The sequence below is a fragment of the Hyperoodon ampullatus genome, assembly GCF_949752795.1.
Source record: "Hyperoodon ampullatus genome assembly, chromosome: 2".
Taxonomy (NCBI): domain Eukaryota; kingdom Metazoa; phylum Chordata; class Mammalia; order Artiodactyla; family Ziphiidae; genus Hyperoodon; species Hyperoodon ampullatus.
Window position 1 is genome coordinate 193,226,350 of NC_136915.1, and position 15,269 is coordinate 193,241,618.

General features: G+C 40.1%; 1 protein-coding gene across 2 annotated transcripts in view; it reads right to left on the minus strand.

Moving 5' to 3' along the window:
- The window catches only part of ASPM (assembly factor for spindle microtubules), a gene marked incomplete at its 5' end in the record, with an annotated part of 58,649 nt that overhangs the window by 14,284 nt on the left and 29,096 nt on the right, over positions 1 to 15,269 (minus strand). Inside the window, 5 exons of one of the 2 annotated variants that reach the window (XM_079698145.1) lie at positions 1,903 to 6,612; positions 8,230 to 8,424; positions 13,741 to 13,869; positions 13,989 to 14,131; positions 14,236 to 14,443. In XM_079698145.1, coding sequence (XP_079554271.1) covers positions 1,903 to 6,612; positions 8,230 to 8,424; positions 13,741 to 13,869; positions 13,989 to 14,131; positions 14,236 to 14,443 — 5,385 coding nt within the window. The remainder of the gene's footprint in view (positions 1 to 1,902; positions 6,613 to 8,229; positions 8,425 to 13,740; positions 13,870 to 13,988; positions 14,132 to 14,235; positions 14,444 to 15,269) is intronic. The other variant, XM_079698146.1, reaches the window with a different exon arrangement.

Here is a 15,269-nt window from a genome sequence, read left to right on the forward strand (position 1 = left end):
ATGTAGCCAAAAATAAATAATTTTTAAAAAACCCCTAAAAACCCAACAACTAATTACTAAAAAAAAAAAAAAAAGAAAAGAAAAAACAGTTGAATTTTCCTAGGATTGTTATTTTGGCTTTTCTAACGTAACCCCAACTAATACATGCACTTGACACCCACCAGTCCTTGACTCTTGGCAGCGTCTGGAACTTGAGCATTCCTTTCCTCCTCCCTCAACCCTTGGCTTCTTTATACCACAATCTTTAGCTTTCTTTGTTCCCTCTTAATACCATATGTTGGCTTCTCCTCTCAGCACCCCTGAATTTTGATGCTCTTTAGGGCTCCAGTCCTGGGCCCTCTTCTTTTGCCCACTTTATACATTCTCCCTAAGTGATCCCCTATCTCCCACAAGTTCAAATATCCGTGTATGCCAACAATGTAGAAGTCAAATTCCAAAATCCATACTGCTGTCCAAATTACAGCAAACATAGCAACTGCCCCGCTGGACGCGTGGTGGTCACGTCAGCTTCACGTACCCCAGGCCGAGCTCATCGGGCTCCAGACCTGTTCCTCCAGTTGTTCCCACGTCAGTGAAGGGTACAATCTGCTAAGCCACCTCAGCCATAAAGATGGCTTGGCTCCTGGTTTACACTCTATACAAGGCGAATCCCATCCTCCACTCACACTGACCCTGACAATCCTGCTGTCACTGCCCTCTGCCAAACGGTGGTTCACTTTCCCTGACCTACTGCCTGCGGTCTCCTGCCTAGCCGCCCGGCATCCAGTTCAGTCCATCTTCCACATCCCTGCCTGAGTAATTTTTTTTTTTTTTTTCGGTTGCACCACACGGCTTGGGGGATCTTAGTTCTGTGACCAGGGATTAAACCCGGGCCATGGCAGTGAAAGGGCTGAGTCCTAACCACTGGACCGCCAGGGAAATCCCATCTGAGTAATTTTTAAAAAATAAACTATGATTCTGGTCTTCTCCTACTTAACTCCTCTAGAACTTCTTTTAGTCCAGAGGATAAAGACTAAACTTTTTCTGTCTTACACAGCTGCCCACATCTCACTCCATGGATCGCCATCCTTGTCGCAGGTCACCCGTTATTGCACACCTGTTTTCTCTCATTTTTGAACTCCGTGTTACCTCCTACGGCTGTAATACTCCTTCCATACATTTTACTTGGCTGTTTCCAGTTCATCCTTCAGCTTAACATCTCAACTTAAATGCCATTTATTCCGGGAAGCCATCTCTGACCACTGGGACTAGCTCAGGTTTCTCTTCTCTGCGTTCCCAGCAACATACATTTCTCATTCTGTATTATCATGAAGAAATTTCCATACACTGAGGTATGGGCAAGTCATTCTGGCTAATACAGGATTTAATTTGAACTTTATGTTAACTAGAACAGCCTCTTTTGTGGCCTATTAAACATATATTGTGTATCTGCTTTAACCATTAAGAAAAGAACGCATTTAAAAATCAAAATGGATTAACTGTGGTTCAGGCATTCACAGTGGAGCCAGGTGGCCATTGTGGTTGTGGTTTCAGACATGTCTCTACATCACTGAGGACTTGAACTGTATCAGACTCAAGGACACCACCAGCTGTTCTCAAAACAATACCTGCTCACAGCTGCCAGCTGCAACCTGATGGTCTCAAGGTCTCTGCTTTTAACTGTGCAACCATAGCTGAAACAAGCTTAGGGTGTCACACCCAGAACAATCCCAGCTCTGTGCTGTCTTTGGTGAATTATTTTTGGCACCCTTTGCCCAACCTCAAAAATGTTCCATTTTGGAAGGTAAATGAAAAGGCCACGTAAACTAAGTATTAATCTTTACAACCTGCTTAAGCTCATTTCATAAATTCTAAGAAATATTGGTCAAAGAAAGAAAGCTTTATATTTCAACATATAAATACCTGGATTTTTATGGTGCTATCTTTAATTTTCTGAAACTTCTGTTTCTGTATAAATCCTTCCATTCTATCTTGAATAATGATAACACTGCTTCTTGTTTGTAAATAAACGTCTCTTTGATGTTTTGCAGACAAAAAGGCTCTGTGGTGATTTTGTAAAACGACTGCTGCTTCTCTATACAATGAAAACTGTTTTCTGGTTTGCCTTCTCCTGAAATACCGCTGTAAAGTGATAGCCGCCCTTTTCTGCTGAATGAATCTTCTTCGATACACAGCCATCTGAAGGAAGGACTGAATTCGCACGGCAGCACGCTCGTGCTTTTCCAGTCTTCTTGCGACCATTTTACGGAAAGCTTTTTGAATTGTTACTGCAGCCTTTCTTTCAGAATGATACTCTGCTTCCTGTAAGGGACCGACCAGAGAAGCTGTACACCACCTTTGAACCATAAGTGCTGGGCTTTGGCCAGCTTCATACTGAGTTTCAGTTCTGTGACAGCAGAATGCAGATTGGGTAGCAGGGACTGCCATTTTTTCTTCGGGCGTGTTTTTAAATTTCTGTCTAACTTTCATGCCGAGAAAAGCAGCCTGAAGAGGTCTTACAGATTTCTGAACGGCTAAAAATTTTTTTCTTTCCATTTTTACTCTGGCGTACGACCTGTAATAATTCTGTATAACAACAGCTGCCATTTTCTTTGCCTGATAATGCACTCTGGCCCGGTACATTCGGTAGAATGACTGAATTCGGGTGGCAGCCAGGTGCGTGCGTTGGATACCCCTTCGTGCCTTAAAGCCTCTGTAATAAGACTGTATACAAACGACTGCCTGGGTTTGCACTGCCACTAGTGCTCTGGACCTCCTTTGAACGAAAACGACCTTTGCTCTAAAGTGGAGATGGTGCTTCCTTGTTTTAAAGGCTCTAAAATGCTTCTGAAGAGTAACGGCAGCCTGATGCTGCTTTTCCTGAATCTCTCTCCTTATAATCATATCCTGAGAGTCTGCTTGGACACAGGTTGCTGCTTTCTTGAGTGCATTGTGTTGAAGGGCTTTCTTTTTATTGGCTCTATATCTTTCTTGTATTACTTTTGTAGCCCACTGAAGCTTTTGGTAGAAAAAATACTGCCTGTACATTCTGTATGTGCTTTGTATTACGACAGCAGCTCTGTGCTTTTCCCTTAAAAGCTGCCTTGCTTTCATCCCCTTATAGGCAGCCTGAATGACCACTGCAGAATGCCTTTGTTGGACGTAATGCTCTCTTTGCAATTTTGCAGCTCTGTATGCTCGGTAATGTTGCTGAATGAGAATCGAGGCGTGTTTCCAGGTCTGAAAGGTAAGGCGTGTTCTGTGCATTCTGAAAGTTGCCTGGATGAGGGCTGCAGCCCTGTGCCTCTCCTGTAACTTCTTCTTTACCATCAGCCTTCGGTAAGATGACTGGATTGTAATGACTGCCTTCTGTAACTCCAGGGATTGGTGCAGGTGACGTCTGGCACAAATGGTGGCTCGGTATTTCCTCTGAACAAAAACGGCGGCTTTCTTGAGGGAAAGGAACCTTCTCCTCATCACTAAACATCTAAACCTGCTCTGAATCAGGGTTGCAGAGGCATGCATCCTTTTCAAATGTCTTCTGGTTTGCATACCCCTGAACGCAGCCTGGAGGACCACAGCAGAGTGTCTTTGCTGGCGGTAGAGCCGCCTCTGCAGCAGTTTGGCCCTGCTTGCCCGGTATCGCTGCTGGATGACCCTTGAGGCGCGCCTCCAGGCCTGGTATCTCACACATGCACGGTGCCTTCTGAAAGCCGCCTGGAGAACGGTAGCAGCCCGGTGCATCTCTTGCACCTTCTTCCTCACCACCCACCCTCTGTACCAGGACTGGATTTTGAGGGCTGCCTTTTGTAACCATAGTAACTGTTGTAAGCGATGCTTTGCGCAAACATTTGCACGGTATTTTCTCTGAATCCACACAGCGGTATTCCTGAGAGACAGGAATCTCCTTCTCATCATCAGAGTCCTAAATCTCCTCTGAATCAGAGCCGCGGCTGAGTGCATGACTTTTAAGTGTCTTCTAGCTTCCATCCCCCTAAAAGCAGCCTGAAGGCAGATTACGGAATGCCTCAGTTTGTTATACCTTTGAAATTGTATGTTCCTTTCCCTCACTGCCCGGTACTTTTGCTGCACCATTCTTGTCACCTTCTTCAACTTATTAAAATAAGCTTGTTGTCTGTGTCTTCTGTAGTGGGACTGGATGAGTGTTGCTGCGGTCTGCATCCTTCTCAGGGTCTGTCTAACTCGTCCTCCTCTGAAACCGGCCTGGAGAATGGTAACAGCTTTCAAAGTTGTCAGGTACTTTGCACGTTGAGTTCTACCCTGATGATATGCTCTGTACCTTACCTGAATTATGACGGCTGCTGTTCTCATTTGATGATATCGCCTCCTTGATTGCTGCATTTTAAACACGGCTTTAATAAGAGTGGCTGCTGTGTGCATGTGCTGAGTCTGTCTTCTTACTGTAACACCTCTATAAACAGCTTGGATTTTCACAGCCGCCTTCTTTAAAGTAAGATATTCCTTACGCTGACGGTCTGCAATTTTAGTATCTCGATACCACCTCTGAATTATAACAGCTGACGCTCTGTAGGCGGCGTACTTCTTTTTGGTTTGGTAAGCTCTGTAACTAGATTGTATAGTGGCTGCTGCCTTGTGGTGTTCTTTTATTTTTTTCCTCACTCTCATACCTCGGTAAGCTGACTGTAGGATTACTATTGCTGCTTTGGTTTTCAAATACAAATGATGCTGTTTTCTCCCAGTACTGTAGGCCCGATAGAACATTTGAATCAGGCAAGCCGCTTTTTTCATGATTTTCCACTTCTTTCGCTGCACGTACATTCGGTAGCATGACTGTATGAGGACAGCACGTGTGTGTTGCTTCTGAATCTGTCTTCTGGCTGCTCTGCCTCTCCACGTGGACTGGAGCATCACGGCTGCAAGGCGGAGCGTGGTGTACTCCATCCGTGCCCTCCTCCCTGCAGCCCATGCTCTCAGATGTTGCTGGATGACAGATGCTGCCATTTTTAACAACCTGAACTCTTTCTGGGCCTTGGCCATTCTGAAAGCAGACTGAATCTTCACTGCAGCTTGATGTTCCCTTCTGACCTGCTTCCGAACTTTCCAGCCACGGTAAGCGGACTGTAGAGAAATCACAGCTGCCCTTGTCTTTAAAAAATGTGTTCTTATTTCAGAAACAGACTTGTGTGTCCTGTACCATCTCTGAATCTTGACAGTAGACTGAAGCACAGATTGATATTTCATCCTCTTACTGTAGCCTCTAAAAGCAGTTTGAATTTTAAGAGCAGCTGTAGATTGTTGTTTGATTAGCTGGCGTACCTTATAACCTCTGTAAGCGGCCTGCAAGCAGATAACTGCTCTTTTGACTTTCAAGAAGTTCTTCCTCTGATTGACCTGTGCTTTGTATGCACGATAGTAATTCTGAATGACAACAGTTGCTTTATAGATTTTCAGGTAGTACAGGCGCATCTTTCTCATCCTGAAGTGAGACTGTAGTGAAACAACAGCTTTTCTCTGCAACCTCACTTGCTTTCGAACCAGGTACCCTCTGACAAAAGCTTGCAGTTTGATGCAAGATGCCCGCATGGGTTCTTCTCTCTTTAGTGCAGCTGCTCTTAAATCTAAATATTGTTTACGAGTTTGCTTCATCTTGACAATGGATTGTAACTTTACTGCAGCATTTTTTAGCCTCAGAAATTTTTTTCTGGAAACGTAAGCCCTGTAATATGATTGAATCCTTATAACAGATGTGAGGATGTGAATAAACTTTTTCCTGGCCTGCATCCCTCTATATGCAGACTGCAGAACAATGACAGCAGATCGTGTCTTCTGGTAAGAAGCTAGAACTTTCTTGGCTGAAATGTAAGCTCGAAAATGAATCTGAATTACAAGGGCAGCTTTCTTCATCTTTTTATATTTCTGTAATTGTTGATGCTTCCTTATGTGTGCCTGCAATCTGATAATATTTTTCTTAAGGTTTAGAAATCGAAGTCTGTCCTGTCTCATTCTCCAGTATGACTGAAAGACACAAGCGGCGGCGATCTGTTTGCGTAAATTACGAGCTTTCATTCCCCTGAAAGCGGCCTGTAGTTGGATGGCTGCAGCCCGTTTCTGCAAATAGCTGGTGCGCTCAACCTTTCCTTTCAGATATGCTTTGTAGTACTTCTGGAGAGACAGAATAGACTCTTTTTTCCTTTTATATAACTTTTGGGCTTGAAAGCACCGAAATCTTGTCTGAATGATGACAACACAAGATCTAATATGAATGTATTTCCGTAATTCTCTCTGCATCCTGTACCAGGATTGTATGACCATGGCAGCTTTCTCTTCTTTAATGTGTTTCCTGACACACCATTCTCTAAAAGCTCTTTGCAGTGTTATTGCAGCTTCTGTTTGTAGTTGCATTTTACGTTGCCTCCATCTTCTGAATGCAGACTGGATTATAAGGGTTGATGATCTTAGCATTTCATATCTCTGTTGATCCTGCTTTCTTCTTAAACAAGCACGCCAATGTCTCTGAATTGTAACTGCAGCCCAAAGGTATCGTTTGTAAGAAGCAACAGCAATGATCATTCTTATCCTAGATTGCAGGATGATTGAATAATATTTTAGTTTCAGAAACTGTTTCCTAGTGGAATATCTTCTCCAATATCTCTGAAAAAGGTAAGAAAGGACACAAAGTAAAACAGACACATCTTTCTATACTTAACACCCTTGAAAGTATTAATTTTCTAACATTTTGCTTAAAAACAAAGACATTCATTTTAAAAGTGATATATTTTTGAAGAAGATACTTGTCTCTTTTGTTTATAGTTTAGTTTCTGTGTTGATACAACTGTAGCCAATCCAAACTAATGATATTTATAAGGCATTTGTATTCAGGAGACATAAGAAATATAAACAAGTTTATGTTATATTAGAATAATATATTAGAAGATTTAAAATGAAACTAGAGTAATATTCTGTTATCTAGGGATTCTAAGTAATTTTCTATGAATGTATCTCTGGATCTTATATTTTCCCCTTTTATCAAGGTTGCTAAGCTATCTTATAATGATTGAAAACTGTTTATAGGAGGGACCCTGTGTTACAGGCCTGGTAACGTCAACACAGGATTTTGAGAAATATCACTGAGCCAGATCACTCTCTGAGTCAGTATTTTCATTAAGAATAAAATTTAGGAATTATAGATACATGGTTAAAAAGTAGGATTCTGGAAAGACTTGAGAAGTAATAAAGCTTTTTCCTCTTGCTTCCTTCCCAACCACCCCACGTTCCCTAACTCCTTAGTTATCCCAGTGACATGCGAGCTACGAAGTCTCAAGCGGATCCCGGCTACTGGTCATCAAGCTCTGGACGTTCTTCTCGCAATAAGACCATTCCTTTGTCCAAAACACTCCAAATATTGCTAAGATGTGGCGGGGACTAATGGAAGGATTAAACGTCTCAGAAGAAAACGATCAAAGATACAACTAAGAACCAAATGTGAATATTAGAACTGAAAACACAATAACCAAGACAACAGCAAAAAAAACCTCACTGGCATGGCTCAGTAGCAGAATGGAGATGACAGAAGAATCAATGAACTTGGAGATCAATACAAATTCTCTAGGCTGAACAAGAAAGAAAAAAAAAGGACTGGGAAAAAAAGAGAAAGAAATATCTCAACAAACTAAGAGTAGAGGGGAACCTCCTCAGTTTAATAAGAACATTTACACAAACCTACAGCTATCATCAGAAAAAAAAAAAAAAAGTAGGTAAGTTAATTTTTTTTTTTTAATCAGTAGAAAAATTACATAGGCACTCTATAAACTGATTATAAGTAGTGTTTCCAGCACTTGCCAACTAAGTGGGCTGGAGAGGAAGATGTACACTGTTATATCCAAAGAAAAGTTTCCAGGACTCATAGTAAAGATGAAAAAGAGAGTGTGGCTGGGTTTATGGATATACAAGGTAGAAGGGTACAGTGTACCAGCATGACCCACAGTGGAAGATTGCAAACCTCTAATGTAAAACAAAGAAGACAGCACGGGGTACAGAATTAGACTGTTCCCTCCTTCAGAGCAAAGGAGGTGTTTCAATTTGTTTGACCCTTACGCTGAACACAGCCAAGAGTTTTACATGTAGTAGTGAGGTATCAAATATTTGTTAAGGTTAAGTACTAGATAAAATATAGAAGCCTAAAATATAATAATTTAAAACTTTATCATATTTTACTTTCTTAAAAATGTCATTAAACTTTTTTAAATTCAACAATTCAGAATACTATACCTGAATAACAGATGCTGATTTATTTTGAACTTTTTCTAGTTTTTCCTTTTTTAACATCAATAATTTTCTCTTCGCTAAGAGTCTTCGCCAATATTTCTGAATGACCAATGCTGCGTTGACCTCCTTTTTAAATCGTCGTTTAGTTAGAAAATTGATTACAGCTGACTGAATAATTCTTGCAGCTTTGTCTCTCTTCTAAAAAAAAAAAAGCACTTAATCACTTAAGACCCTAAACCATTATTTGTAAGAAAATCACCTGTTAAATATTAATCAAATTGATCCTGGAAATAAAATGTCCCCCAGACTTATTGTAAAATATGCTCATCTTTGGAGTATAGACACTTCTGGGCATGTTGAAAGAGCTGATATATTGTTGAACATATTGAATAGATTGCAGATATATTTATATGATAAAACAAAGATTCCTAGGAAATATCATCCTAAGATAATGATCACAGACATGTTTGATTTATCACAGATCATCAGTAATCAATATAAAGTCAATTTAAATGTGGTATGTGTCTCAGATTATGGTGCAGTGAATACATGTTTGATTTTTGAGAAAGGGATGGATTGTAGGAGAAGAAAAGAGACTCTAAAACAAAATGCTTTACAGTATAAGGTGGTACTGTTTTGCTACAATTTGAAGAAAGGAATTCACAAAAAAGGAAAGGCAAAATACCCTCCTTTACCCCCAGAATACATTGTGGTTTTAAGCCATAGAGGCTGAAGAGAACAGAGTACTGGGTTGTGATAAGTGATGCCAGGACTGTCCTGCAGCGTCGGTGGCCAGAGAGGAGCTGGCTGCCCTGGGAAGCACTAGAGGCCAGTGCCCTGCACATCTCTACTTCTTACTTCTAATCATGAATTAATATGAATAATAAAAGATTAAATACCAGGTGTCAGGCACCATTCTAAACACTGCAGGAATGATTCATCCAACCTCACAACAACTGTTAAGAACAGATGAACAGGCACTACTCTCATGGCCATGAGGAAACTGGGGCTGAGTGGTCAGGTAGATAGTCCACCAGGAGGATGGACAGGATTGGACGTAGGTAGTCTGGCTTCAGGGTTCGTGTTCTTAATCATTTTGCTATACTCTTCAAGGCTAGATCTATCACTTCAGTTCACCTGAATTAGAAACTGGAATATAAATTATTCATCTAGTGAAAAGGAACAACTTAAAAATCGTCTGATAACCCTTTGCTTTGCTGTCTGGGACAGCGCACTACGCAAGAGTGGGCTCTACACAGAGATTAGCAGTTTCCTAGTGAAGGGATCAAACTGCTATTCTGACAGAGGAAAAAGGGAACTAATGGACTGAAACATATACTAAGAAATGGTGGGGGCCATATATTGGATCACACCCTTGAGCAAGGAAAGGCTAGAAAGTTCTAAAATTAGGCTGAGGAATTATGTCCAACAAGTGGATTAAGCCATCTAACATCATTGTCAGTGACCTGTGAAGCCTGTGGCCTTTAAGGCTATAAAGATCCAAGTTAAAAGCACACCCCACTTCACCAACACCCACAATTTCAAAACATATCACAATGCTACAATAATCAAACAGTGTGGAACCAGCATAAAGACAGATATATAGAACAACGTAATAAAATAGACTTCCCAGAAATAAACCCCCATGTAACTGGGTAACTGATCTTTAACAAGGGTACCAAGACCACTCAATGGGAAAGGGACAGTCTCTTCAATGAATGGTGTTGTGAAAACTGGTGTTTGGATACCAACATATCAAAGAGTGAACAGGAGTTCACTTATCTCACACACTATACATTTATTAACTCAAACTGGATGAAAGTCCTAAACATTCAACCCAAAGGTATAAAACTCTTAGTAGAAAACATAGGGTAAATTTTCATAACATTGGATTTAGCAATGATTTATGAGATATGACACTAAAAGCCCAGGGACAAAAGCAAAAATTAGACAAAATGGGATTACATCAAACAAAAAATTTTGTTCATCAAAGGACACAATCAACAGAGTGAAAAAGAAACCTACATACTGAAAAACAAATTTGCAAATCATATATGTAATAAGGAACTTGTATCTAGAGTATATAAAGAACTGTTACAACTCAACAATAAAAAATCAAATAAAAAATCAAATAACCCAGTTAAAATATGGGCAAACGAAAATATTTCACCAAAGATGACATACAAATGGCTAAAAAGAATATGAAAAGATGCTCAACAACACTAATCATCAGAGAAGTGTGTGTCAAAAATCACAATGAGATATCTCCAAACTACTACAAACAAACAAACAAACAGAAAACAACAACTGCTGGCAGGGATCATGGAGTAAGTGGAATCTTTGTTCACTATTGGTGGGATTGTAAAATGCAACCCACAGTGACTACTATTGGAAAACAGTATAGTGGTTCTTCAAAAAAAAATCAAAAATAGAATTACCATATCATCCAGCAATACCACTTTTAGGTAGATCTCCAAAAGAACTGAAAACGGGGTCAAAAAGAGGGATTTGTACACTCCTGTTCATAGCAGCATTATTCACAATAGCTCAGAGGTGGAAGTAACCCAAATGCCCATTGAATGGATAAACAAAATGTGGTATAAACACACAATGGAATACTATGCAGCCTTTAAAATGAAGGAAATTCTGCTGCAGGCTACAACATGGGTGAACCTTGAGGGCATATGCTAAGTGAAAGAAGCCAGTCACACAAGGACGAATATACTGTATGATTCCACTTATATTAGGTATCTAAAGTAGTCAAAATAGAAAGTAGAAAGGTAGTTACCAGGGATAAGTGGGAGAGGAAATGGGGAATTGTTAATGAGTACAAAGTTGCAGTTCTCCAAACTGAATAATTTCAGGAGATCTGTTTCACAACAATGCAAATATACTTAACACTACAAATGGTAGTGTTCGGTAAAGTTAAAAACTAGGAATAACCTAAAAAACAGTTAAGATGGTATATTTTATGATATGTGTTCTTTACCACAATTTAAAAGAAAAATATTTCAGGGGAATAAAAAGCACCCAACTTATTAGCTTAATAAAGAATACGATGCAGTTCAAAAGTAGCTTTTGAGTCAAAAGCTATAAGGACCAGGGGCATTTTTGGATGCAATAAGTTGACGTAAAATGAAACTGAATTCAGCTTGTAGATCATCTCAATCTCAAGCAAACAAATGTGGAACAATTGTATGTGACATTAGAAAAGCTACAGAAGGAAAGTAGATAAGTTCAAAGAGCCAAACATATTACAAAAACTAGCAACTAGCAATTTGAAAACTTACATAAACCAAAGGCAAACCAACTAGCAATTTGAAAACTTACATAAACCAATGGCAAAAGTTCCCATACCCACAGTAACTGACCACGTCATCATTTTTAATTCTACCATGTGGCTGAGCCAACCTGTTACCAGTTTATTTTTTTTTTATTTTTATTTTTTTTTTTTGCGGTACACGGGCCTCTCACTGTTGTGGCCTCTCCCGTTGCGGAGCACAGGCTCCGGACGCGCAGGCTCAGTGGCCATGGCTCACGGGCCTAGCCGCTCCGCGGCATATGGGATCTTCCTGGACCGGGGCACGAACCCGTGTCCCCTGCATCGGCAGGCGGACTCTCAACCACTGCGCCACCAGGGAAGCCCACCAGTTTATTTTTATTTTGCTTTGTATATGTAAAGGATTTACTTTGCTTTGGAACTGGTGCCTATTCACTTAGGAAGAACTAAGAGGTAGAATGTATTGGGGACCCTTGGATAAGCCTGCTTCATTCGTCAGGGAATTTGGGCTGTTTAGCCAATGCTTCTCCATCACAACAAGAACTTGAACCATTCTATTCTCAATAAATAGTTTATCTAAATTACAATAATGACTAAAGGAAAATATAGAACCTGGAAAATAGCTACCTCAAGGTAATGTTTATGTGCTTACTGGCTTGTGATATTTCTACAGGAATATGAAGGGCACCTGCTGCTTAATGTTCCCAAAAGCAAATGAAGAGGTATACTTGGATCTTAGTGTAATTGTATAAGAAAAGAAGTATTGTCACCTGGAGAAAGGAGAGAAGCAGTCGTTTTCAAAAAAAAAAAGGGAAATTTCCAATACTTGGACAAAGGAAATAAATCAAGAAAAGGGATCTTGTGAGGAAAAAGCTAAGAAATTTCTGCAATTGATATGTGATTAATACAAGACTACCTTAAGCAGAAAACTAAGATTTCATTACAAAAAAAAAAATCTAATTGATACCTGTTTCTTAAAATCTTAAATGTCTCATTTATTGCCATATAAAAAGAATTAATGAACTAATTTGAGGACTGGCCAGGAGGGTGCCCTCCCTGAAAACTTTCCTGAAACAATTCTCCGAGAAGCCTCCAGAAGTGCAAGTTATCCTCCAAGGATATGTGGGCAAGCAGGCAGATCCTGGGAAGGTAAGGGGCGAAGGAAGGCACAGAGAATACGTGGCAGCAGAGAAGACCCCTTGCGAGTGTAAGCCACTGCCTGCTTCCCAAAAGTTACTACCAAGACTTAGTGGGGCCAGAGCAGATTATTTCAATCAGTGTTATTTCCAGGTCTGATATGGTGTGAGAGAAAACATGATATGTTTATGATTCACCAAAATTTAGCTACTTTACAGCTACTAAGAACTTTATCAAAAGTGCATTGTAATTCAAAACCGAGGAGCAATCCTGGGTGAAATGTTCTTCTGAAACAGATCTGGTAAGATTTCTGAAGCATGGCTGCTTCTTTGATTTCTCCAAATAAATACAGCATCATTACTGGAAAGAGTACTGAGATAAAAGGATTAAAATAGTTTGTTCAATTTGATCAAGGAGACCATTTCTCAGATTGTTAAAAATGACATTTTTCTCAGAACTCAAGAAAACTCTTATTTTATGTTAATGCAAAATTCATACTATTGGGGTTGCAAAGGAAAACAGTAAATAACATCCTTCTCCCTGTGCTTAGGTCCTAAACATTTTGAGAAATAAAAGGATGGAAATCAAAATGCCACTTTTAAACTAACAAAGGATAACCTAGAAGACAGTTTCATGGCAGACAAAATGAGCTGGCTAATTGAACTGCAGAATCAGGCAGGTGACACCCAGGCTCGAATGGCACCGGTTGAGGTCAAGCCTTCCAGAGCACAGCATGAAAAATTAAAAATTGCCTCCTGTTTCCTGGAGGCAAGTCAGAGTCCAGGAGGAAGGAGAGAAGAGCTGAGTCAGGCCTCCCTAGTTAACTTTTCACCAATTTACAACGTGGTTAAGGTACTCCATGTCCCCTGGAGCAGATTAAGTGAAAGGATGGCAGAGGCTGGAAGAAATACTGAATGAAGGAAACATGAGCAGTTAGGGGAAAACATTCATCCCCAACTCGAAACACACACGATTATGAAAATTACCTCAGTAATTTCCTACCTCGGTAAAACGTAAGAACAGTATCAAGAATCAATCAGCTGACATCTTATGAGCTACAGTTTAGGTTATAGTGTTTTTTCATTTTTGAGGAGTACCTGATGGTGTTTTAGATCTTTTTTTAGCTTATATTTTCTCCAAGTTGTTTGTATAAGTCGAGCGGCTCTCGTTTCTTTACGAAGATCCAAAAGCCTTGCACAAAGAAATGACAAATACGTAATAACCACCTAAGAGATAACATAAAAGATGAAAACAGAAGTTGCCATGAGACAGAGAATACAAAACTTCCTGTCATCTGAGACTCTGATTATTAAGAGGTATTATTGGTTAAGAAACTTCTACTTACCTTCTCGTCGGGAATTGTATTTGACATATCTGAGTGATGGATCATTGCAGGTATTCCACCGAGGTCTCTAGCTGCAGACCTGACCAACTGAAAATTCTTCTTTTCGTTTTCTAGCAGTTCTTTGTATAGTTCCGAAGTATTTTCTGCAATGCAAGTAAAAGAGAGAGATCAGATTAGACTGCTCTTGCCAGAAATCAGACAGGCCAATGAAAAAACTGGAAAAGTTAATCAACCAAAAGGGACTAACCCTGATCAAGTGCTTTAAGAGACAAATCCAGGGAACTCTCATCAGATTCAGATGATGAGTTTAACACCACAGAACCAGTTTGCGTACACTCTACGGTTTGGGTGGTACGCTGACATATGGCAGCAAAAGGCACATAGCAAGGATGGTAGTGGTGGATCAGGTAACATAACACCCGGCCATCTGAGAAAGACACTGTAAAATTCTCCACCTGATTGGAAATATCAGAAAAAGAACGAACTGTATTTAGATAGGAATATAGATTCTAATGGTTTTATAGTCCATATTTCCTTTGAATAGCTGACTATCATGTTAATTTCTAGTAGCGCCTAGTATAATACCATATTCATGGCCAAATCCTCACCTATAAAATATCAGTTATATTGTTGTTCTGGGTTGGATAGTGTTCATCAAAACTTCATGTCCTTCCCAGAATCTCTGGATGTGACCTCATTTGGATACAGGGTCACTGCAGGTTTAACTAGTTAAGGTGAGATCACACTGGAGTAAGACGAGTTCTTAATCAGATGTGACTGGTGTCTTTATAAGAAAAGGAGAGACACAGAGACAGACACACAGGGAAAATGCCGTGTGAAGACAGGCAGTGATTGGAGTGATGTGTCTACACAGCAAGAAGGCCAAGGGTTGCCAGCAGGACCGGAAGTTAAGAGAAAGGCATGGGACACCTTCTCCCCTAGAGCCTCAGCACTAGGGTCTTCAGGGCTCTCTAGTACTTAATTAAAACATAGACGATCACCCATATATTTGATGTTTAGATGCTTAGATTCCTCTCCTCCTCTCTAATGTCCCTCTGTGCATGGGGGGGTTTATTTGCAGTCACTCTTGTAATGAGGGTGTGATCCTTTGGCCCACAGTTCTATACAAGCATCTCCTATTAAGACTCCCAACTAGGGCATTTTTTTTTTTTCTTGGTGATACATAAAATAATCGTGCATTATACAATTGGTGACAGATTAGATGACACTAGGTATGTCACAGTACCCTTACTCATTAGAGGAAAAGTTTGCTTATATATA